Raw genomic sequence first — 27,691 nt, 5'->3', positions numbered from 1 at the left:
AAACCGATTTATTGTATATTAAATATTAAATACCTCGATAAAGCTCGGTCAGTAATAAAGTAATTTAAATGTAAATATTTAAAATTTCATTAAACACTCGATTATAATGCAATTAATTTTAAAATTGCACTGAAAATTTTCCAATATCGAGTTATTTATACGCGATGGCGCTGCAAACTGCGATATTTATAACTTTATTAAATTCTTATCATATTAGTCATAGGTTTTTTATGTTTTTTGTTTGTTTGTCACTGTATTCTATATCATATCGGCTAAAAAATTACTAGGATCATGTTATTGAAGTTTACTTCTACTTACCTACTTTATTTTCTTATGTGAGAAGTAAGACATATTTTTTAGAATTTTAGCCCTCAAGTTTTGTAAAGTAAACTTTGGGGTGATTTCTATAAAACTCCGTTACTATTTTATTATAGTTACAACTATAGATAAAATATTGTTTGGTAGCAAAGTGAGCACAGGAGATCAATTTTGAGAGTTTTCCATACATAGCCCCAATATAACATTTTATTGTATATTCTATGAATCTCTGGATTTCAATTGTTCCCACAAACTTACACTTAACAAAGGCGCAGTAAATCAGGCTTGTCGCGATCAGGAGTCGAAGTGGCGAAGCGAATTGTTTATTAATTAAGATATTATTCGATAGTCAACTTGGATATAGTATGACGTCATCAATTATTCATGTCGGCCTGTAATTAAAGCTAATTAATTCAATTTATTGAACCCTTACGCATGAGTGGTGCTTTGGGTCGGGGCTGGGTTGTGTTACACGTCTGTCTGTATATTGTATATCTTATATATATACATGTATGTATGCAGCACCTTGATGAAGTTCTAAACTTATTATTGAGTTCTCCTGTAACTGTGTAAATAATTGTTTGATGAAGCCTGATGAAGACCGTGATGATAATATTTTAGGAATTTCCATATATAAGCTAAATTTTATGGTAGTTGCAGAGTTTTTTGAAACTGTTTTTACTTTTAATAAATGTTTTTATTGTTAATAAATTTCATTTTTAAATAATTTATCCAATTTAAAAAGCAATGTTAAATCCTTACTAGATTGTCTCAGCAGAAACTTGTAGCCTAATAATTGTGCCCATTAAACATGATAACCAACTCTTTGGCGTTTATTTGATTCAATAAATAAATTTATTGTTATTTAAAACTAATGTGATATAATATTTATACTACTAAATAAATAGAACCTAAAAATAGAGACCGTGATTTCTTTTCCAATTTTTTCCAATAAAATAGTCACGTCAATCCGAGCGTAGTCACCCAAAAAAGCTTTTATAAGACAGAAATTTCACGGCGAAAGTGTGTACGGTATCGAAAACCTAGTTACTGGATGAAAGGAGAGCTTTTGGAAGCTTTTAATCTGAAAGCTATCGAGTTACGCGCCTGCGAGCTTTTTGTCAATTGCTCTTTGACCTAAATAGTTGGGGGATGGGTAATTGTTTAAATTCTAACCAATTTGATGATTTTACATTCTTTTAAATTATCTGTAAGATAATGTTTATAAATGCATTTAATTCCTTAAGTATATAACACTGAAAGAGTAGAATAAATTCGATTGCTCTGGCGGGATCACAGCTGTTGACCGAGCGGTCAGCCGTCACCCTGATAAGGCGAAAGACGCGGGTTCGAATCCCGCCTCGTTTTGACTATTGGTTATTTAACTATTCGATAAAATGTAAGAAATCTTTATGTGACTTTAAAACTATAACTTAAATTTGAATAAATTTTATTGTGTTTATTAGTAAAATAATGGATTCCTGGAAACACTCGCGATTTCTCGAAAATGTGAAATGCGAAGATTTTTCTGTACCTAAATTCTTATATTTTATTGCTTAATATATAGTGACAAACTAAATGAGATAAATACCAGCTGTATTTAGTTTCATTATTTTCCATTTAAACTTAATTGGGATATTAGTTTTATAAAAGTAATAACCAGTCATTAATTTTAATACATAACATTAAAATATCATACTAGGTAACTCTTACAATGTGCAACTACTAATCCTGTCATTGTTTGTTTGTCAGAATATCTAAAATTGCTAAACCCAAATCGATAAGCACTATAATCCTTATCTCATATAATAAAAAAATAATATAGAGTCGTCAGTTTGACATAAAAACTATCTTTATAACCAACGTTCCCTTTTACAGCCAAACAACTGTATTGAAAAGAGATAAAATCAAAACTTGTTGACGATTATACTATAGTTTGTTATAGGGTTCCGCAGCGAAGCGGCTATTATATATTTCTTTATTTTTTTATAGATAATAGGCTTTTTAAGGGGAGGATAATATTTGATTTTTACGTTTAAAATTTAAGTGTGTCGCGGGCTAAAACTAGTGTAATAATTTAATTACAAAAACTTTCGCTTGTAAATTACCTTATTAATATATCGATCTGTATTAAAATTTCCTCTTCTGTGTTTTAAGAAACATAAAGAGAAGCATGTTATGCATATTATAATGAACAATGTTTTTTTTTTATGAGAGAGGAGGCAACAGAGCAGACGCGACGCCTGATGGTAAGCGTTCAGCGTCGCCCATAAGCACCCACAACGCCAGGGACATTGGGAGTGTGTTGCCGGCCTTTTAGGAAAGAATACGCTCAAAATGTATATGTATAATGTATTTTTCCTTTCAATTGCCTACTCTCCTTAGAAACTACAGTCTTATATAAATGCTACTCTTATGTAACATAGTTAATTACCAACGATCAGTTACTGTCAACTAAAACAATGATGGAGATGTTAATTCCATCGATTAATTAAACATGTGTTTTAAATTTGGAAATTTAAACTGTATCTCTATAGCGGCGTGAAATCTGATAAAATTTGATGGATTATTACAACGCAATTCTGTTTTAAAATAATTTTATATGAAGTTAATTGTTTTCTTCGTTTATTTTGTACTAGCTTCCCGCCCGTGGCTTCGCCCACTTTGTCTAAAACCTAATAAATTATATACTAAAACCTTCCTCTTGAATGACTCTATCTATTAAAAAAACTGTATCAAAATCCGTTGCATAGTTTTAAAGATTTAAGCATACAAAGGGACATAGGGACAGAGAAAGCGACTTTGTTTTATACTATGTAGTGAAGTAAGATTCATATAATTTACTCTATATTTAATTAATAAACTAATTATTATAATGGCTAAGTTTTATAATAATAGTATATTATGTTGATTTTACTTTTAAGTATTTTGCGAAAATGACAATTCTTAATTTCGATTATTTTTAAATCAAAAGTTATCTTCATATAAAATCAAATCAAATTGTAGAATCTATGAATTCGATATACAGTACTTCGTGTGCTTTCATTACAATAATATAAATGATAATAGATTATAAAAAAAAAAAAAAAAAAAAGATTAGAATTATTATGTTATTACTTATTACGAAAATAGCTATCTAGTAATTTGATTAAAGTACCTACCTAAAATCGGTGTGAGGAAGTTTATTCTAATTAATGTAATGTTCATTTACATAATAATGTTACTAGGTATATTTCATAATAGGTACACAGATTTTATATTATTCGTATTATGATTTTCATACTGTTATTATGTAAGTATATATTATATAGCGACACCGTTATTTTATTAATTAATACTGCTCATTTATTATATTTCTATAAAAAATACGCAATATGTAGGTAATATCCAATCAATCGTAGCAAATTAATAACGAACAATTTTAAAATAACACTTTTGAAGCACAGAATCATTCACAATATTCATTCATTTATTCATTAAAACAACTGCCTACCAGCTACTTACGCCAGCAATTCACCGCGCCGTTCAAGTAACCCACAACAATGAAAACAAAATTGAAATAGTGCCGAATCAAACGAATCGACATTCATTAGCTACGCTTTGAAAATCAAGCGGCGAGTTTTGTACAGCGAAGCGGGCGAAGCGGGGCGGGAGAAAGCGAAGCGGGAGCGGGAGTCATCTCATTAACGCTCAAACAATACTCAATCCGGCGAGAATCCAGTCGCTGGCCGAAATCGCATTTCGTCTCTTGACAGACGTTGTGCTTCGTTTGGTGGACTGGCGCTAGTTACTAATAAACAATAGCTAAAAGTAATGCTGGTAAGGGATCGACCTTCTTGATTTTCCGCTGTTTGGCTAGATACATTTTTAACTTGTAAAACGCATACCTAGATAAATTCATATGTCAATCATCATAAAATATTACCACCAATTGTAACCTATAATAATAAAGTTACCAACAATTTTTGACAATACTACTACATCAACAACAACACCATAATTATTATGAAGCATAAAAATAAAACAAATAATTATTTGTAAAAGTCTATATGTTTTACCACAGCTGTGCTCTTAAACATCAAAACAAATTATCATCAACAACTAGAACTGTAAACGTAGCCAGTATCTAGCGCCAGTGACTAATCGACATCAAGTCATGACGAGGCATCGGGTCGTGATTGGACGCAGACGAAATCCTTTTAACTGACTCACTTCAACACGACGCAACACTAAATAAACAGAACTAGTCGAGAATTCCAAATTCGAATTCGAATTTCGAACCCAAATGTTCTTTATTCAAATAAAGAATCCATTTTGATTCTGTTACGTTCTCTATTTCTATTGGTGGATTATTGTTAGGTTCTAATTTCGGAATTTAAATTTAAATTTCAGCTGCGATAGCGTGCGTTGGACGTTTTAAAATTGTTTTCGCGTAAGTTATTTTTAATTGGATCTGTTCTTTCACATATTAAGAGAATAGTGAGATACAGCATATTCTATTTGTGTTTTCAAACTCAAACATTTATTTATTCAATTAGACTTCTTCGAGAAGCACTTTTGAAACGTCATATTTTTTACATATTTTTAATATTTCACCGATTCGGAAAACAGTATCTATGGAGAAGAACCGGCAAGAAACTCCATAGTTGCTCTTTTGTTTTAACGGTACTGATATAAAGTTCATTTTAGTTGATAAATTTGTATTTTTTATAGAAAATGATTGCTGCTTCAACCACTGAGCCTATGGGCAGTCAATCATATTTCACCGTAGTTATTTGACCGCAAGAATCGAACCGCTAGCCTCCAATATCGAAGTATTGTTCCATCTACAATACTGTTATGTTATTTTATTTCTAATTTAAAACATGTAAATGTCTATCAGAAGATTATTTTTCATAATATTAATGTTATAAGATAGCATTTTCATATGTTTATCATAATATGAAAATAAGTAGTAGGTAATTTATATGATAAATTTTCTAATATACATGTATTCCTTTCATTATATTGGTTCTTGACTCTTGTAGTCTACAGGGACAGAGTAGGGAAAATACTACTGAATTTTTATAACTTTTTGTGAAGCGAATATAGTTATGCAGTTTGATTAGTTTACATTTTTATTCATAGAGTAAAACTATGTTTGTCGTAACTCTATGTTTCACAATGAATGTGTTCTGTAACAGTATAGATATATACTTGGATATATAGAGTATAAGTTTTTTATTACTGACGTAATGTTACAAGCTTTTATTATTATTTTTATCAATATAGGTACTAGCTGTGCCCCGCGGTTTCACCCGCATTGCTCCGTTCCTGTTGGTCTTAAGGTGATGATATATATAGCCTATTACCTTCCTCGACAAATGGGCTATCTAACACCGAAAGAATTTTTCAAATAGGAGCAGTAGTTCCTGAGATTAGCGCGTTCAACAAACAAACACTTCAGCTTTATAATATAGAAGATTAGCAATTAAGGTATAGTTTCCTACGAAACACATACATGATAATTAAACATATTAAACGACCTTCTAACCAATAATGAAAAAGTTTCAGCCATATATAAAAACTTTATCTAATAAGCTGCATATAAATCAATTTGCCACAAAATCGCCATAACAAATTGCCCCCGAATTGCGTCGATGCATGTCCCATGGCCCCGGCCCCAAACCCCTTTATTCTAATCCAGGGGTAACCCATTGTGAGCGGACCCTAAATCAACTGTGTTGTTTATTTTTCATTACAACATGTGGTAACTTGCATTTATGAATTTTGTTTTGAAGGCCAGATGTGGTTGTTAAGTTTGGAAATTGCAAGGTATATGATAAATAATATTACACACTGAAGATATATTTAATCTATATACATAAAATATGTATAGATCTTTAAATAATCACTACACAGTATAAAACAAAGTTGCTTTCTCTGCCCCTCTGTTCTTAAATCTTAGACACTACGCAACGGATTTTGATGCAATTTTCTATTAGATAGAGTGATACAAGAGGAAGGTTTTAGCATATAATTTATTAGGTTGTAGACAAAGGGAGAAGCCGCGGGCGGGCAGTTAAATCATAACTGAAGAAGTAAGAAGAGGTACCTATTTATTGACAAACAATTAAATGAATGAATATTCTGTCATCTGTAGATTGATTTATTGCGTTAATTAGTATCTAATTATCAATTAGTTATCTAAATACGAAATACCTATACGAATATCTTTTAGTCAGCATTCTATATTAAATACAGATAAACGATAATGTTTTCTTAATATTATGTTAGTTAATAAATTGACTATCATTGATTAAAATAACTACGTTTTCTAAGGGCCGATTTTTCAATCCCTAGTTAAAACTTATTCATCGAATATCGTATTAAACAACCATTTTAAAAATGTGTTACTTGCCCACTTTTTGACAATATTTAGGTGACATCTGTATATTATTGTGTAATACTTTATTGGATGGATAAGATTTAACCGAGGATTGAAAAATCAGCCCTAAATGTCACTATATGCATCTCACGTATAAACTATGAGTATTATAAATTAAAGTCACGATGCTAAGTATTTAATTAAAACTCCACACATCAAACTTGCTTGATTAAGTTGAGCACCAGCTAAGTTCTGAGCTAAGTTAGAATTCATCTAGTTCCGTTTAACTTTTTCACATTTCTAAAGTCTAAATCTCTTAATTTATAAGCATAAACAATTAAATTAAATTAACATATTATTAATTCGTCAGCAAAGAAAATACATTAGCAATTTTTTTTTGTATACATACCATATCAATCTAAAAATAACATAAATAGACTATAAAGTTGAAAGTGTTTATAAACAAGGTACCTAATATTTTATTCATAAACAAACTAATTCATCTAAGAAGTATTGCATAAGCTACGATTACTATTCGTCAACAAGTAGGCAATAAAATATTCAACACAACTCAATCTGAGTCTAATGCATTCTGTTTATATAAGAGAAATACGGAAAACCTATTAAATGTAGAACTCGTAAAAACCAATACAATTTCTATACTAGATGGATGATGCGGCTTCACTCGCGTTGTCAGTAAAAAATAGGTGTTAATTCGGACATAAATCTTTCTTTGTAAGTCCATGTGTTTTGCGTAAAAGAGGAACATACACATGATTATATTCAAAAAATTTCACGTAAATAAATAAGTACGATTTTCTTCGAGTTGTTATGATAATATGACAACGATTAAATTTGGCGTGTTTGTATCTTTAAAGACATGCAAAAACTATGTCATTAATTTAACACGTAAAAATGTTAAAAAGTGCAAAATGATCACCGAATTACGAATACAATAATTTATTCATAGTCCGCCACGTCAATTTGCTCACATTCATCTAAAATTGCCTTTAAAAGCATTTTTTCGACTCAAATTAACATTCAGCACCAACCTGTGCTGAAAATGAGTTTCCGCTATAGTCATGTCATGCGACACAAAATGGCCGACCGATCGAATTACAAATTATTATGAGCGGTGCGTATGATACTTTATTATGCAATCAATTTAGTAAAAAAAACTCATTTGCCCTCGTCAGTACAAAAATAGGGGAACGAACACGTGTGTAATAATAATTTCAAATGAGAGTGGTTTTATCAGCTCTATATAGATCGATTATTAGTTTTTCGAATGAATAGATTAGGGTCTTTTAGTTTTAGATTACACACTTGATATACGATTATGAGCGTAATATGAATTTTTATTGAGATATGCTTTTTCATATTTAACGTTCAATGAATGATTGAATTGTAATTCGTAGGTTTTTATATTTAGACAAGGACTTAAGTTTTCTTTTGCAATTCTGTTGTTAAAAATTGTAACTGTATAAAATTATTTAAACAATCTGCAAAAATATTAAATCAAAATGTAGGTACATATTTATAATTAATGTCTTACGAATAAAAGTAATTTTAGTTATCCGTAGAAAAAACATGTTAACATTATTATAAATAAGATATATATATTAAGAAACCGAATCTTAATTCGTTCCAAACCAAAGCAAATATCCCAAAAATACACAGATACAAAAAGAAAATATTTTAAGTGCGTAAAAAGATCAAAGAAATATTTATAGCGAGGACCTAACCTAAACATAAAAGTAAAGAATATCTAGAAAATTGTCTGTCACGGCCCCTCGATATAACAGGTCGTAACCGACGGAAAATATATGAAAAAATCGTCGCAACTCTGAGAAGCAATAACTGTGCGATGGGCCCCGGGACGATCCACGGGACGATAAATGTCTAGATGTGACTCACAGTTAACGCATTTGTTTTTAATTTTTATTATACATCAAAGTTAGATGCCAAGGTTGTACTTGCGTACGAATAAAAGTAAATTACATATGTCGTAATTTAGACGTAATAATCTTTCACTATAATATACCAAATATCGTACAGATCAACCGTTTTTCGCGTGAAACAGTATATGTAATTATTTGATAGTAGATAATTATATGAGTAAGATTGGTAATAATTAGTAAATTTAACCGGTAAATATTATTTATATCGATGCTAGACGTTTTAAATGGGGTGGAATTTTTTTATACACTTCCATTTTGAAGTATTAAGATTTGGATGAATCTTAAATCGAAATGAAAGCTATTTTCAATTCAGGCTGAATCATAATACATTCAAATCACCTATTTTACAACAATTGTTTTTTTTATTCGGGAACGAATAATTTTTATTTCTATATTACTCGACAATAATTCTATTTTCTTGCTTCACAGACAGCAGCAGAATTTACCATGAACATTGAAATGTACTCAACTTTAAGTAATGTTAAACACATGCACCATCCAGTACTCTAGATCGGACCCATCAGGTCGCGTAAAGTTTTGATAGCAGATGTTCGCCAATATTTGAGAAGCCGCTTTTATTTAGTTTTCATTTTCCGCGTGGTGGAGCGGCCAAGACCGAGTCGTGTGTTATTTAGAAAAAAGATAGGAAAGGGTGGAGATAGCCTAGAAACTTCTACGAATAAATAAAATAGAAAGCCTTAGAGATTGTTAATTCTTTGTTAGTTTAAGCGCCGATTTTTCAAACCTTGGCTAAAATTTATCCGTCCAATAAAGTATTACACGAAAATTTTAAAATGTCACATGTAAACTGTCAAATACGAACAATTAGAATACATTTTTGGAATGGTAGTTTAATACGTTATTCGATGAATAAGTTTTAACCAAGGATTGAAAAATCAGCCCTAAAAGTAATAAGTTTTTTTTTTTTAATATATGTCATGTAAATATGAGCCGTCAAGCAATTTTTAAATATTTGAACTAAATAAACAAAGTTTTATTAAAATGTAAGCTTAATAGAATGTAAATGGAATTTACAACGGACAAGCAATGTTTCAATTATGTTATTTTGTACATGTTAATTAAATAAATGTTTTATTTATTAAATAGAAGTTTTTTTTACGCTTCCCTTTTTCGATAAAATACCTTCACCCATCCATATACTAACCGTGCTTTACGCTGCTTAACGGACAGTTGAGTCGTGGTTGAGTGCAACTTTAAGCTATTTATTCTAATAAGCGTCACTCAAACATGAGTAACCTTTCTATTTTCGAACAGACAGCATGATTGACCAACCGTATTTACATATCTAACTATAATATGTTTAACATTTCACGCAATGCGGTCGCGCCGTTCCTGGTCGCTAGTGTTGCCCAAATTCAGTCTTGGTCTTGCAGTCTTGGTCTTGCGTCTTGCGTTTTTGCAAGACCAAGACCAAGAACAAGACCGCGTATTTTTAGCAAGACCAAGACCAAGACTGACCGTGCAAGACTTGAGCAAGAACAAGACATAGCCTGCAAGACTCTTGCGTCTTGCAGCTAGGACTTAGCGCTATTTCACTGAGTAGTTAGGTGTAACAGTTCGGTGTATAACTAGGTAGGTACGCTTAGGAATTCTATGAGACGCAAAAAACTGTATCAAAGAATATGAAAAACTGGACCTATGCGCATTACTAGTTATTTATTAATCTGCTTGATCTTTACTATGGCTATGATAATTCAAGCTCACAATGTTCCAATTCTAATACGTTTTTCTAAGATTTAAAGTAAACTTTAATAAATAGTAATAGACTAATAGGTAATTGCAAGACTTGCAAGACTTGCAAGACTCTTGCTGCAAGACCAAGACCAAGACCAAGACTGGGAGCGCAAGACCAAGACCAAGACCAAGACCAGGTGTATTGGCGCAAGACCAAGACCAAGACCAAGACCAGATGTATTGGCGCAAGACCAAGACCAAGACTGGCTAAGTCTCGTCTTGTTCTTGCATTTGGGCAACACTACTGGTCGCTGATTAAAAGCTGTTCAAACAAATTTGGGGCCATTCGGTGGGGTAAAGTCAGGTGGGACAGATGTTTTACCGTTACTTGTCTATTTTTCATATAGATAAATACTATTATAAAGCTGAAGAGTTTGTTTGTTTAAACGCGCTTATCTCAGGAAATACTGGTCCGATTTGAAAATAATAACGCGAAAGTAGAGAATTATTGAAATATTTAAGCTAGTAAATATATTGTAGTAATATTTGCGGGTATATACTAGCGAAATACGAATGACTGAATTTACAATGCAACTTGACCGTGTAAAACATGCAAAATTTAAAACTTACAAAATTTGTAATATTTTTTTCATAAGTTCATTACTTACACGAAATATGTTATTTCTCGCCGGCTCTCTATGTAGAAAACTGCTTTATTTTTAACCGACTTAAAAAAAGAGGAATTCTCAATTCGGACGGTATATTTTTTATGACAATACAAAAGCGCTTCAAAAATTATTCGTTTTGAATCAATAAATAAAATAAATATTTGAATTTTTGTAATCTACAATATGTTCTAGATATTTTTTAATTTTAAGTACATTTCTTAATAAAAACCACATAGATATTTGAATAATAAAAGGGTGCATTACCGGGTTATTCCTATATTTCTCTAGCTTATAATTTGCAGACAGACAGACAACACGTGGCGGGTTCGCATGTCGTAATGACAGCTTTTGATGTTTTACAGTATGGACGTGTCGAAACAAACGGATATTTCTATTTTTTTATATTTATTTGTCGACATAATGTTATTATAAAGGTAAAGGTGGTACTTAAAATAAGAGACCTTGCTATTAACTTCAGTTAGTTTTTGAGCTTTTTTAATAAGAGTTTTCTGATTTTTTCATATTATGTGAATAAACCTATTTTCTTATATATAATCATTTTAGCTACAAATCTGAGGAGTTGGTGTGTATCAACGGTAGGTATTTATCCCGGAACTTAACGAAATTAATAAAATATATATTTATAACTCTTATTAGACTCTACAATTGACTACTGCAATAAAATGCAATTATGCAAGGTATTTATTTAAGTACATAACATAAAAAACCCATTTTCTTTCTTCATAATCTGTCATGGAAACTCGAATACTCTATTCCTTCTTTTCTTTAAATACTGAAATAGTGTTAATCTATAGGTACTTAATATTATAAAGCTGAAGTGTTTGTTTGAACGCGCTAATCTCGGGAACTAGGTACTGGTCTGATTTGAAAAATCATTTCTGTGTTAGATAGCCCATTTATCAAGGAAGGCTAGAGTTTGGCTATATATCATTACGGTAAGACCAACAGGACCGGAGCACTGCGGGTATAACAAAGGAGCACAGCTAGTAAGTACTAATATCATAATAATAACATATATAATAACATATATATATGTACATGTATAACGACTGTACGACTACAATGCACAATATTTTGAAATCTTTTATTTCTTCAATTATTAATACAAAACTAGCGGTCCGCCCCGGCTTCGCCCGTGGTACATATTCACGTTTTCTCTACATAAGAACCATCCTCGAACTTCAAGGAATATTATAAAAAAAGAATTAACGAAATCGGTTAAGCCGTTCTCAAGTTATGCGCTTACCAACACATTTTGGGATTCATTCTTATATATAAGACTACATAAACACAGTCCAACTAAACCAACAATCACACAGGTCCCTTATTATAATATCACGCGGGCTAACCTACTAAATCTGTATTTCCAAATATCGCAAGCAAAGCTCAATTTAATATCATTTCAACTGAAATTGAACGCGAATTTAATGTTTTGTGAAATCATGTAGATTTCCACACAAATTCCTATTCATTTGGATTTCCACTATGTATATATAAATAATGGCATGTCCGGCTGTACGCTCAGGTATTGTTTTACGTTAGAGCCATTTATATATAAACACGATGTTACCGTCCGTCTGTCATTAGAGTTTTGATATTCTAATGTTTGATTTGAAATGCTGAAGCTTTTTGGCGTATCGAGGATAACATACAAGATTTATTTATGTTTCTATTATAAACCTACAAACGAAAATAATTATTTTAAGACCTAAAATTACTAATCTATCGTGAAATTGTGATCCTGTAGTAGAAATCAGATGTTTCCTATTATATTCCTAGTATAAACTACAGTTTAGGAGTTGCTAATTTTATTGTAACAAAAAATTTCAAAATAGGTTTAACGCCTAACTAGCCTTAACAAATCTACACAAAAACAGTTAATATATAAAAAATACAATTAAATCCCATGGATAATGTAATAAATGAATAGTGGCCACAACACGGGCCTTCGACGGGAAGCTATCGATTCGTTTCCTGTCAAGACTCCCATAAAACAATGGGGCGGAGTTCTAATGTAATTAAGGCTGATTACACACTAAGCAGGTATTTTGATTTACTATATTATCACGGAGAATACAGATAATTACATATTAGTCCTTCACGCTATGGTAGATGAACCATAGATTATAAAATCGTTGCTAGTAAGTCTCTTGCCGAATTTTATCCGTTTAAACTGCTTTCTTTCGTAAGTTAATTGGTTCTGTATTTTGACGATTGAAAAATCTTTCTATGAAAAAATCTAGATCAATAAATAAATGTAGATGAAGGTAAGAAAATTTATTAAAAAGGTTAAAAAAGCCTTTCAAAATATTATATAAATACATAGAGAAGAAATAATATTCTTTCGATCGGATAAAATTAAAATTGAAAACTAGCTCATTGAACAGCTTTAAAAATCTTCACACTATAAAAATTGAAAAAAACGTGTCATTGAACAGAATACAGCTTTAAACACAGTTATTAAAATCATGTTAAAATAAAAAATAAAAAACTATTAATTTAACATCACACAACTACAGAAGCGTGCAAACCGCATCGTTTCCAGTCCGCTCATTCCCGCCGGCGTGACAAATTAGCCGACACAAATTCCCAATCTAATTGCGATTGTTCCATCATAATGAAATACCATACAACCCTAATTACTACAATCGGCTGTGTCGTACATTGTTATTGGAGATTTGATTTTATACTCTAGTGCTTTTAATAACTATAAGTATAAACTTATAAAATAAACAATTATGCATTAAGAAAAAAATGATTGTTTGTTTGTTACGAAATAAATAAGTCGACTGATTTTATAATTATTGTACGAATGACTAACTTCTTGCCTGGTTTTATTTTAAAATTATTTTACGCATAGGCATCGTTATTTTTTTTTTATAAAATACGAAAATTAAAATTTTTAAATATTCAAGTGTAACAACATACATATTTATATAGTTATACGACTTCTATAGATAGAATGCTTTAATTAACAAACAAGAGCAAATGACACAAACTCAGTTAAAGCCACAGTTTAAACTAGTCAAATGTTTTAAGCTAGGCTGAAGTATATTAAACGTTAAAGCTTCATCTAAACGATTAACTCACAACATTAAATAAACTAATTCTAAATGAGTCAAACGAAACTCTACACAAAGCTGTACGAAAGTTGTTGATTGTTTTTGATAATACTAGCTTGCCGCCCGTGCCTTCACTCGCACTTCAAGTCATAGCATGATATTTTTTCTGTAACTAGCTTTTAATTTTGTTTTCTTGACAAAAAGTTTGACTTTATCGTCTAGTAATTTTCATAAAAATCGGTTCAGTGGTTTAGGTGTAAACAAACAGATAGACAAATCACATTCGCATTTAACAATTCGCACATAAATTTGGCAGGAATTTTATAAACGTAAAGAATATTCATGGAAAATGTCGAGAATGTTGTTTTAATTCTTATGACTCTCTAAAAAACGACATATTAATATTTAATATTCTAAAAATAACTATTTTATATATAGGTACCTAATAACCTAGTTTTAATATCATTTGATATATTGGTTTCGAATGAGAGTACGTATTACATGACTTGAACATTCAATGATTTACGCATAAATCCAACGCCATTATTACAATGTAAACAACAGATTCATAACTAAAGTAACCGATTTCCAAACTTGACAAGTATCACTATAAATCAACCCTCTAATTATGCGGAAAGTTTCAATTTTCGTACTCTCGCGGTTGCCATGGCAACGTGCCCTTATCTAACTTTTATAATTTACTTGTTGTATTCAAGAAATATTACGGATTTTTCTTTATAAGTTGAGTCATCGTTCGTTAGTGAATCAGAATAGACGTGTATTACTTTTTACTATAAAGTGCTTTGCGATTTTAATAATTATTTACATGATAATAAGAATTCAAGTTGCATAATTAGTGTTTGGTATTTATATCATTTCAATTTACGTTCGAAACACAGCGAGCGTTTCAAGCGGGAGCAAGACAATTGCAATTTTTTGTCCTGCACGCACCGTAGAACGACTCATATTCGTGCACAAATTATCCATTGCGGAGTAAATATGAGTATACGCAGATCGCCAACACGTTTAACCAGCAGTGGTGCAGTGGGTACTGCCGGTGGATCGCATCCCGATCTATCGAAGCTAAGTTCGTTTTCAACGAGTTCTACGCCAACTGATACTCAAATCACTTACAGAAAACGGAAACAACCGCTAGAACAAGATTGCAGATGTAGTGATGATATGAAGGATATTCGCTCGGAGTTGAGCCGTATTAGTACATTACTTGAAAAATATGTTTGCTCAAACGAACAAATAATAAACAAAATTCATGAAAACATTTCTGAGGTAAAAACACAAATTACCGAAATTAAATCGTCCAACGAACAATCCTTGAATTTAATTCGCCAAAATACGAATCAAATCAATGAAATTAAGTCATCAGCATGTATGATAATTACTGAACAAAACATATTGAAGAGTACTATTTCTCAATTAGAATCCCAGATCAACCAGGGTGAGAGTAAAATAAAATCACTGGAGTTAAATCTTCAATCAATAAATCAGTCAGCCAATCCATCGGGTTTTACGTCTAAAAATCAACTACATATAAATGAACACTTAATCAAGGAACTACGAGACAGAAAAAGCCGCGAAAAAAATGTAATTTTTGCTGGTTTCCCAGAATCGACATCTTATAACTCAGAGGAGAGGATATCTAAAGACAACTACGAAATTTTAAAAATTACCTCGCTAATAAGTTCAGACCTACCGAAGCCAGTAAAGATATATAGAATTGGCAAGTATTCACCGGGGAAAAATCGTAGAATAAAGGTTTGCTATGACACAATTGAATCTGCTAAAATAATCCTACGTAACAAAAATAAACTACCCAACAATATTAAAGCTTTTAGTGATCAAACGCCAGCTCAGGAAAAATATCTTAAAAGTTTACAGGATGAACTAAACCGTCGCATTGGTGAAGGAGAAACAGATCTCACAATAAAATACGTTAACGGAATGCCTACTATAAAGAAAATTATGTCAAAAAACTAGAAATAAATTTAAAGACAAACAACCAAAATATTAACTCCTACGAAATACTAGACAGCTATGAAAATTTGCAACTCTCCCGATCCAGGCTTAGATTTATATACTTCAATGCGCGAAGCATAAGAAAAAAAGGTAAACTAGATGAAGTAAAATGTATCCTGAGCTCATTAATAAAACCTATCCACGTAATTCTAATTACTGAAACTTGGATAAATTCTGATGCGCAAGCTTCAGAATTAAATATTGATAATTACACACATTATTTTAACTACCGGACTGACGCAAGAGGAGGTGGAGTCTCAGCATACATCCACAACGATTTAAAACACAATCTTATTGAATCACGATACGAGGAAGGGAACAATTACTTATGGATAAGTTTAGAACGATGTAAAATTGATGTAGGCGTTATCTATAAACCGGGCTATACTAACTGTCAAAAATTCCTTGAAATGTATGAATCGCAATTACAACAAAGGCACAGAGCTATTATTTTTGGAGATTTTAATATCGACTTGTTAACAAAAGATAAAAATACCAAACTATACAAATATACTCTTAAGTGTAATGGACATATATTACTCAATAAACTAACTAAAAAATACAGCACAAGAGACTCCTCAAAAAAATCTGTCAATGATAGATCTGTCATGTAAGTACGAACCTTCAAAATGATAATTTTCATTTCGCAATAATAAACTCATGTATTTCCGACCATAAGCACATATACGTAGAATTAAAAAAATATTTACCCCCAAAAAGTGTTAAAACTCAATATAAAGCAATTAATTACGAAAGATTATCATCCCTGTCTGACTCCATAGTTGATACTGAAATAAACAAAGATTATACAATATTAGAAAATAAAATTAAATCTATTATAGATAAAAGTAAGATTACTAAAACTAAATTTCTAAATCTGCCCCGAAAAGACTGGATAAACAAAGCAATTTATTAACGAAAGAAATTTATTATGGTCTCAACTAAAAAACAACCCTAAAAATAAAAACCTTCAAATAAAATTTAACACTCAAAAAATAAAGGTAAAAAAATTTATTCAAGACACAAAAGATTCTTACTATTACCAAGAATTTACAAGGAATATAAAAAAACCCAAGAAATTATGGAATTTAGTAAATAAATTAGCTAATAACAAAACTGTAAAATGTACTTTACCTACTAAATTACTTATAAATTCTGAATATATTACCGAGCCAAATGAAATATGCCAGATATTTAATCAATATTTTTCTACAATAGGATCTCGTCTAGCAAATTTAATACCCCTACAATATCAAACCAACTCTTCCTCAACCTTACCTAAATCACCATCAAAAAAGTACGAATTATCCACTTTTGATCCCTGTACACCTAATGAAATTTTAAAAATTATAAATAACCTTAATTCAAACTGTAGTACAGGTCTTGATGGTATTACCACAAAAGCAATTAAATGCATTAAAGAAAAATTAAATCATACCTTAAGCGATTGTTTCAACCAAGCTATAAGTCAAGGACGTTTTCCGGATTCGTTGAAAATAGCGAAGGTAACTCCTATCTATAAGAGTGGTTCAAAATTTGAACCTGGTAACTATAGGCCAATTTCGGTGTTGCCAGTGTTGTCAAAAATATTAGAGAAAATTTTACACACGAGATTAGAAAAATATTTAGACTCATTTAATTTTATTTTCAGTGCGTCAATACGGTTTTAAGCCAAAAAGTAACACTCTGTCAGCGACTATAGACCTGACTACTAAAATAAAACAGAACATTGACGCAAAAAATTTAGTTTTGGGAGTATTTATTGACCTACAAAAGGCCTTCGATACCGTTTCTCACGAACTTTTAATAAAGAAATTAGCATCCATTAACATTACTGGTAAAGCACTAGACATGCTGAAATCATATTTAAAAAATCGATCACAAATCGTTAAAATAGATAACTACAATAGCATTCCCTTACCAATTACGTGTGGCATACCACAAGGTTCGATTCTAGGCCCATTGCTTTTTTTAATTTATATTAATAATTTACAAGATTTAAAACTAAATGGTCATCTAACACTTTATGCGGATGACACCTGTCTGTTTTATTTTGGTCCCTCTATACATGACATGATAAAGCAAGCACAAAATGATTTAAATAAATTAAATAAATGGTTTCAATACAATCTACTAACAATAAATATATCTAAAACGTGTTATATTAAATTCAAAGCTCAGAACAAAATTATTCCACCACACGCTCCACTTAAAATTAATGGTGTTGTATTAGAACATAAAACCCACGAGAAATACCTAGGTTTGCGAATCGACAGCTCTCTAAAATGGAATTATCACATCGACCACCTAAAAAATAAATTATCAGCACTTCTTAGATCTCTGCGTAATATCACTTCTTGCATTCCTCATAAATTACGCCACACCATTTACAACACGTTAGTCAAACCTCACCTAATGTATTTAATAGAAGTATGGGGTAGCGCTTACAAAAATAAATTAGCGCCACTACAAATTTTACAAAATAAAATTATTAAAACCATTTTTAAATATCCTTTTTTAACTTCTACAAATAAAATCTACGACGATACTAAAATAATGAATTTAAAACAATTATACTTTTATAATACGTGTATGTTCATCCACAAAGCGCTACATAAAAACATAAATACAAATATAATATTCTCAACATCAAATCGCCACTATCCTAATAGACGAGCTAGCTATCTTGCCCTCCCGAAGATCCGAACGAATTATGGAAGGCGAACGGCAACATACGAGGGAGCACGTTTCTATAACGGATTGCCAAGCAAATTAAAAAGTGTAAACTCATTCATTGTATTCAAAAAACAATTAGCGAAACACATCCTGGAAGACCACACGCTCAAACTTTGAATGCAATGAATGAGTACCTAACTTAAACTTATGTTTATAGTATGTAACTTACTCTAAATTTTTATCTAACGAATGATATTTTTTTATAAATACCTATGTTTAAAATTTAAGTTTCTCATGTAAGTGACTTTATGTCTTAATGGGAATAAATGTCTTTAAACCTTATAAAAAAGGAAATTGTTGATAACTCGATCGCAAACGTTATATAAACATCCTTTGATGTTAAATGGGAAATGAAAGAAGGTTGTTTGTGTGGTAGATACTTATATATTATGATAATAATTGTTTTAATCTTAAATCAAATCTATATTTGTAAATGCTTAGAATATTGTACTAAGGGCCGATTTTTCAATCCTTGGTTAAAATTAAACCGTCCAATAAAGCGGCCATTTTAAAATGTCACCTGTAAAGTGTCATATACGGAAATTAGAATACATTTTTGAAATGGTAATTTAATACGGTATTCGATGAATAAGTTGTAACCCAGGATTGAGCCCTAAATGGACAAATAAACGAACGGACGAATAAGTGACAAATATACTGATTCTATTGAGATTTACCATTTAATAAATTAAAAATATCAAGATATAATATCAAGATTAACATTTAACACGAATTAAAAAAAATCGGATTACTTCTTACAGATACTATTTTTCAAGAGCTTTTTCTTCTAGATTCTCCTTCTACCTCGTAGAATTTTAGTTTTAAATTGTAATATTATAATATAATATACCTTAATTATCATATCATTTCTGATAAGGATACATTGTCTAACATCAAAGGCGCGCCGCAGGGCAGAGCAAGTCAAGTTCGGACCACAAAGGATTGTTGAAATTTCACACCTAAAGGGTTTATGGGGACTAACTTTGTGTTGTGCTTGCGTTTTTAGATAAGTTCGCAGTTTATGTAGGTACATGTATTCAAGATGAAGATGTTTTATATAATGATAAAATGTATTAATATTATAAGTATGATATTATTTTAATAGAAATTTAAAAGAGTTTACATCGCTATTTCATTTGTTTACTAAATTACGAAATACGATTTAGGTATACTTATATTTTTTACGCACAAATTAAATTTTTGGAATTGATATATAAACAATAAACATGTAACAAAAAAAATGTGTGCGTCTACTGGTGTACACACGTAAGAAGTGAAACTTCTTTATGACGATTTCGATTCGATGATGATTATTTTTCTTTATTCTTATTATTTTTCAAAAAATAGTTTACTATATGCAACTTTACAGAAATACGTCGAATCACGCGTGGTAGGGATAAGCAAAAGATGGCGTGTAACGGAAAAATGGCACGCGTAACGAAAAAATGTTACACTAAATTTTTTTCCAACCCCGATAAAGAAGTTTCACTTCAAAAATAGCTCTAATTCAAAGCAACTATTGTTACAATAACGTAAGTAGATAAACGCTTATTTACTATTTTCCGTTTAATTTCCGACAAAAAATTGGCTCAAGCAAAGTCTATCACAGTATCACTACATAATCGCTATCCGCTGTGTGTCTGTATTCATAGATCTTTAAAATTATGCAACAGATTTTGATAGAGTTTTATTAAAGATAGACTGGTCCTCGAGGAAGATTATACAGGGTTAGTTTTCAATGACCAGCCAAAATTTAAAATTAAGATCTAGATATTAAACCAAAAAACGTTTTTTTTTTCATTAGTTCGAAAATGTTATCGATTCTGAACCATTTCTGAAAATTTGGCCGGTCATTGAAAACTAACCCTGTATTATACAATTTGTTAAGTTATATCAAGTGGGCGAAACCACGGTCAAAAGCTATTTAGATAAATAAACATATATAAGCAACAAAAACAAAAAAGTGCATTGCGACTTTAAGCGATTACGTATATGGATGTCAACGCTCTAAGCTCGAGTGCAGCATACAAAGTGAGGGATCACGGCCCTCCATGAATACTTCAAGATTCTTTCGCGTCTACTCAGACAACCGTTGTATTGGAACAATATTGAGTTAAATTCTTTTTAGTTAAAGCTTTAAAATTTTATTTTTATCTATATCTATCTGTTTTACAGACATCTATCTGTTTTAGACAATCTATCTGTTTTACACTCTGGGTCCCAAGACACAAGTATTTCACTTAGTTTGGGATCCACTGTCGTACTTTAATTGTAAAACATAAAATGGACAAATAAATTTATTTCATTTCATTATTTATTTCATTTCATTTCATTTTACATGAACTTACAATCTATCTAGCTTTTGAATGCAAAAGCTTGTCTGTGTAAGGCTTTTACGGCTAAATCATAGCACCGATTTGGATGAAATTTGTCGTCAAAATAAATGAAGACCGAGGGATAAATATCAGGGAGTATTTTTTGTTAAAATCAAAGGATTGAAAATTGAAATTAAATATTTACATATGAGATAAAAGTTTAGGATAAAACTATTTGTTCGCGAGTAAAAATGCGGGGCATAACAAGTTAACAGTCCTACTAATATTATAAATGCGACAGTTTATGAGGATGTGTGTGTGTTTGTTACTCTTTCACGCAAATACTACTGAACCGATTACAATGAAATTTAGCACACATATAGAGGTTAACTTAGATTGACACATAGGATAGGTTTTATCCCGGAAATCCCACGGGAACGGGAACTATGCGGGTTTTCTTTGAAAACGCAGGCGAAGCCGCGGGGAAATCTAGTTATTAATATATCTCTCAACCGTTTAGGATATCGTTCAAATAAACAATCCACGATATGAAGGCAAAATTAGCTTAATATATTTGTGGCATAGCAACCGTTGGAGCAAATATTCTTATTTTTATTTTATTCGTATCGCAAACAGCATTGGATGTTTAATGAAGATTATTATCTGCGTGAAATATGGATTGCCAAGCAATTGAACAGGAAAAACGTATTTGTTTTAACTTAATAACAAATGTATACCTACTTATTATTATAAAGCTGAAGAGTTTGTTTGTTTGAACGCGCTAATCTCAGAAACTACTGGTCCAATTTGAAAAATTCTTTCGGTGATAGATAGCCCATTTATCAAGGAAGGCTATAGGCTATATACCTATCATCACGCTAAGACCAACAGAGCGGAGCAATGCGGGTGAAACCGCGGAGCACAGCTAGTTTGTAATATAGCTGATCGTTTAACCATCTTCGAAAAATGATAAGTTACTTTTAGGACTTAGGAGTCGGATTTCGTTATTCATTTGAAAATAACTCGTAGAAGAATAGATATAGAATTCAATAATAATTATATTATATCTTAAATACATTTTACACATAATATAATGAATATATTTTGCAATAATATTTCATTCTAAACGCTAATATTTGAAGATTAGCAATTATAAAATTCTAATTTATTTATTATCAGAATAACATAGGTCCACTTGTTAGTAATTTCTTAATTACCTACCTAAACTATGTTAGTACATAACATTAACCCATTGAGCCCCGAGCGGCCCGATCGGTCCCAGACACAATAGATTTTCTATTGTGTCTGGGACCTGGTTCCGGGGCCTGAGTTATTAATAACACCTTCCCCAAACAATTTATATTTTTAGATTTTAGACACAAACATTGAAAGTCCCAAGTAAAACAGATTATTAATACGAATGTCCCGTTCCCATTACACAAGTTCCAAGGTTTATCGGATTATTAAAACTTCGCGCCGCCATCTTTTGTCATTCTTCAACATTTATTCGAGTTTCACATACTTTAGAAGTAACTAGCTTATGACGTAATAGATCTTCAATGAAATATTCCAAGAGTCTTGGATATTTTGTATTTGAAGTTTTTTTCATTGTAAGTTGAATACGAATTATAACTGTACTAAGTAGATATTGTATAGTATAGCTAACTTCAGTAGATATATATATATAATTTTAACAATTTGTTGTTTTGGAAACAACGGAAATTTCACATAGTTTCGTTAAAATAACTTTGAAAATCGGTTCAATAAGTTTATTTATTACAAACAAATAATTCAGTACACCTAATTGTTATAATTAGCTAGCTCCTCTGCGCGGTTTTACCCCCGTGGCTCCACCCCTGTTGGTCGTAGCGTGATGATACATAGCCTTTAACCTTCCTCGATAAATAGGCTATCTAACACCGAAAGAATTTTTCAAATCGGTCCAGTAGTTCCCGAGTTTAGCGCGTTCAAACAGACTCCTCAGCTTTATAATATTAGTATAGATTAGTTAAGTAGATACTTACATATTATATATTAATCAATATTTTTTGCCATACATCACGAAAAAAATAACACATAGGTACCTACCTACAAATTAGAATTTAAACATATACTTACTTGGAAGTAATAAATCGGAAAATATAACTAACATGAATCGGCTTCACATTTCTAAGAATTTGCATTTCAAAGATATCCCTGAGTCCCGTAGGGACCCAATGGGACCTGGGTCTGATAACACGAGGGCCCTTGGGGACATGGGAACTTTATATCATGTCCTTTTACTTGAATTATCAATTTCCTTCAATTTAATTTATTTATAAGACATATGGCTGAATCCGATATAAGGGTTAATTTTATTAACATACCATAAATCAATAGTACATCATTATATTAAATTTATTTTAATTGATTATCACAAACAATCTAAGCATAACTAATGAGATGAATCCATCCAATTCTGCACAGCTATTACGTTGAAATATAACAGACAAGCGAACATATTTCATTAACATTTATATTTATTAATGTCTAATCAAAATTATAGTCGTAACTATAATTAACGGTTCCATTATTAGTTTTTAATACTATTTCATTATTATAACACAATTCGTTACATAATCGATTTGATAATGATTAATGCTTCCCTAATGTGAAATGTGAATAATCCAATTAAAATTAGAATTGAGTTCATATATTATTTCTCTGAAATTCATTCAGTACTTTTTTGATATAACCTACATAAGTACCTATAATAATTAATAATATGACGTTAAATCAAAAACAAACTCGAAAATACGAATCTCAACTCTCCAAGCCAAGCACATATATTTACTAGATAAAATTAAAACAAGCGGAGCAAGATAAACGCAAAAAACACATTACAACATTGCTTACTACCGCGCGAAATCCATTCGAAACGGAGAGATTACTTTAATAGCTAATATGCACATACCATTAACTCCCCGTAACGAATTATTGATAAGCACTCGCGGCGGCGCCCACTGCGCACAAAACTGGAGCCTAGTTTTACATTTTTCATGGGAAATGGTCATTTGTGTTACGTCGATCCTACTTATCGCGGCGTTAGTTCTTGGAGCGACTTCAAGCGGGGAAAGAGCGTTTCGAGCTTGCAGAAACTACGCTCTATCTATGCTAGAATGTCATAATGTCCTGCATCCTACAGAGAGGATCAGAGTCCCAATCGACTTACTTCTATACCCACACATGGTGCTCATTGGTTTCGGCCACCATTCGACCAAACTAGCTTGGAAATGCGGTGGAACTCTCATCAGCGACAAATGGGTGGTCACAGCCGCGCATTGCATAGAAGATCCGATAGAAGGTCCGGCTAGAATATTACGAATCGGAACAGCGACGTTTGAATTTGATGAAGTAGAGGAGCTAGCGCAGGAGAGCCACATTGGTGAAATAATAGCACATCCAGGGTTTAAACCACCTTCAAAATATCATGATATAGCGTTAATGCGAGCTGTTCCACCATTCAATCTCAGCAGAGATATACGAATAGCATGCTTGCAACTAAATGATACGATCCCTGATAGAAAGTTGACAGCTATAGGTTTTGGTACCACGAGGTCTGGCGCGACGAGCGGAAGCCAGACGCTTATGGCGGTAGATGTAGACGCTATAGACGACACTATTTGCAATAATTCTATGAAGGTTCTGATCAGACGGAAGATTCTGTCTAGAGGGATCACAGAAGAACAGTTATGTGCTGGTGATTACGAGAATGGTGGTAAAGATACATGTCAGGGGGATTCTGGAGGGCCTTTACAATACATGCAAGATAGAGTAGATTGTGTGACGACCTTTCCTTTACATGTGTTGGTGGGTGTGACGTCATTTGGGAGGGATTGCGGGAGGCGGATGGCGCCGGGTGTTTATACTAGAGTGTCCAAGTATATTGACTGGATTGAAGATATTGTGTGGCCTGTTTGATATGAAGTTAATTGAATTGTTTCGAAAAGAAATGTGTTCTTAGTTTTTTGATTATAGGTTGGAGAGTTACGCAAATAATTGGATTTTATGGTGTGATGTAGTGTTTTTGTGACGAGAAATACTCTTCACGATACTGTACGTAATTACCTTAATTATAGGAAATGTCAATAACATATTTTTCTTTTTTATAAATTTTGAAAAAGACATAAATATGAACTTTAATTCAGATATTAACGCTACAGAAATATAACGAAGTTATAATAATAAATGTCATCACGCTTTGATAAGAACAATGAATAAGAATAAATGGCTTTGATTTATAGACAGCTTCATTTTTTTTTTCTAACTGAGGCCATTTCATTCAAAAAAAACCTGTTGTTACATAAAACGTCGAAAATTATACCTAATATCAATGTAAGAACCTTTCACACAAATAAACTTTTCATATCACAAAAGCAAAGTAAAAATAAAAAGCTTCATTAGAAACCAATGTCCTGATAAACGGCTTAACACACTCGCAGCGTCTGTTTTTATCATTTTCTTCTCGAATATTCGGTATTCTCACCTGAAACAAAGAGGATATTATCTTGAGATACGTCGTGTCAAGGTTGGCGTCTGCGGGGAATGTATGGAAATGTTGTCGTGCAAGTTTGGAATTTGGGCATTTTTCAAATGACTCGTTATACAATTTAATGGCTCTATAAATAATTTTAATGTCACTTACTTATTTAAATATTGATGTAAATGTGTAGATAATTATAATGCCATGTCAATATAATGTCTATCTAGCGGAACTTATATCGTGTTGATTCAACGATGCTTATGAAAGACGCCTAGTAGAACCAAGATAAAATCAGTTTTAACATTTTATATAGGTAGATGTTATATTAATAATAAATAAGGCATATTTATGTATAAAAATATCAAAATGTATAGTTGAATAATTGAGCAGATACTGCCCTTGATAATGTCACTACAATCACGACTTTACGAAGGCTTTGTGTTGGTAGACCTTGATTGTGCGTAACAATGTAATGCTAATTAAAATGTAAAAAAAATACGTTTAATACAAATAAATAAATGTAAAATTAAATACACTTAAAGGAAGTACAAATAGACGCTCGTATCGGTATTAGAACCGACATTTTTTATGTGGTAATGTGAATAGATAATAAAATATTTCAAATGATACGTATGAACAGTTAAAGTGGTTGTGTTTAATACAACTACATTCACACAAGGAAATAAACAGTGTTTCTTATTTATACTGGGAATATTAAATTTTGGCAATATTTTCGCTTGAACCGAAACACAATATGCAAATGCGACGAACCCCAGAGGAAATGTGTTGTGTAACGTCTGTTTGTTCGTAAATTATAAATATTTCACAAAATCATATATTGTTCTGTTTCTGCTTGATTAATCTGGGAAATTAAATTAATTTTTGAATGAACTAAAATTAATTCAAAACATAATGTATTCTATTGAAAGAGTTATACATAATTTATAGAATTGTATGTTTAGGTCAGAAAGATTATTTTTCAAATTACAAATTTACTTAACCTTAAAAATCAGATTCGTGACTTATCTACTCATAAATTAATAATAATTACAAAATTACATCTCATTTTCCTTCAACACTTTTCAAGTATAATATAAATTTGAAGTATTTAAATATCAAAAAGTTGGACTCAAAATTAAATACGCCTGTTTAATAAATGTAAACAGTCGTTTAACTTATTCCATCACTTAAACAATTAACCGAAACGGCTTCAACTTTGTTCATTCAATAATAATTATCGATATTATACATCGATATTACAGACCTCACTATGAAAGCATTTAATAGATTATCCCGCTTGTTAGCAATACATTGCTTCTTTACTACCAACTTGATAAAATTAAATCCATACTGAGCGAGCAATGTACATCGAATGAACTGTAAATTCTGTTTCGTTCAGAAACAACTTTTCCAATCTCATTCACCGGTCACTTTGACACTTTTAATAAGAGATTTAATTTCGCGATCGGTTTTCGAACTTGCAAGTCGTCAATATTATTGAATTCCATCTTAAATATGAAACGCTTGAGTGAAATGTAATTAAAAACGTATTTATTTGCTAAGTATAAATAATTTTGTTTAAAATGTTACGTTTCTGCAGATATTTATTTTTGTAAGCACTTTTTCAATGTATTAAACGAAAATAATTATATATAATTTAATTTATAAAGAACAATGGTCATAAAAAATATTTGGTAAAACAGGTCACAATCTACACAAATGGACTGATTTCAATGTTACTTTTATTTGTCTCTAGCAAAATGTATAACTGATATTATAGTAAATTGAATGTTATAAACTACAAAAAACTACATATTTCCGAAAATATTAAACGAATACATACCTACATAAATTTAAATGAGGCAAATGGAAACAACCTCCGCTAAATGCTGTACAAAACAAATTCATAGAAACAAATTCATGAAATAGCACATTTTTAATTTGGTCCAGTGCAGTGAGAAGAAGCAATTTAAGATATTTAAATAACTAGTA

The 27,691-nt window shown here is 31.3% G+C and overlaps 2 protein-coding genes across 2 annotated transcripts in view; one reads left to right on the top strand and one right to left on the bottom strand.

The window, feature by feature from the left end:
• LOC123703478 overlaps nucleotides 1–27,691 on the bottom strand; it is a 339,926-nt gene that overhangs the window by 111,330 nt on the left and 200,905 nt on the right. The gene's annotated exons all lie outside the window — the stretch shown is intronic.
• LOC123703482 (serine protease snake-like) lies at nucleotides 24,161–25,459 on the top strand. The gene has a single exon (XM_045651491.1). The coding sequence runs from the start codon at nucleotides 24,223–24,225 to the stop codon at nucleotides 25,135–25,137; it is 915 nt and encodes a 304-aa protein (XP_045507447.1). The 5' UTR covers nucleotides 24,161–24,222; the 3' UTR covers nucleotides 25,138–25,459.

Source organism: Colias croceus, chromosome 26, assembly GCF_905220415.1.
Source record: "Colias croceus chromosome 26, ilColCroc2.1".
NCBI lineage: Eukaryota > Metazoa > Arthropoda > Insecta > Lepidoptera > Pieridae > Colias > Colias croceus.
The sequence above is the reverse complement of the archived record's forward strand: the minus strand, read 5'-3'. Positions and strand labels throughout refer to the sequence as shown.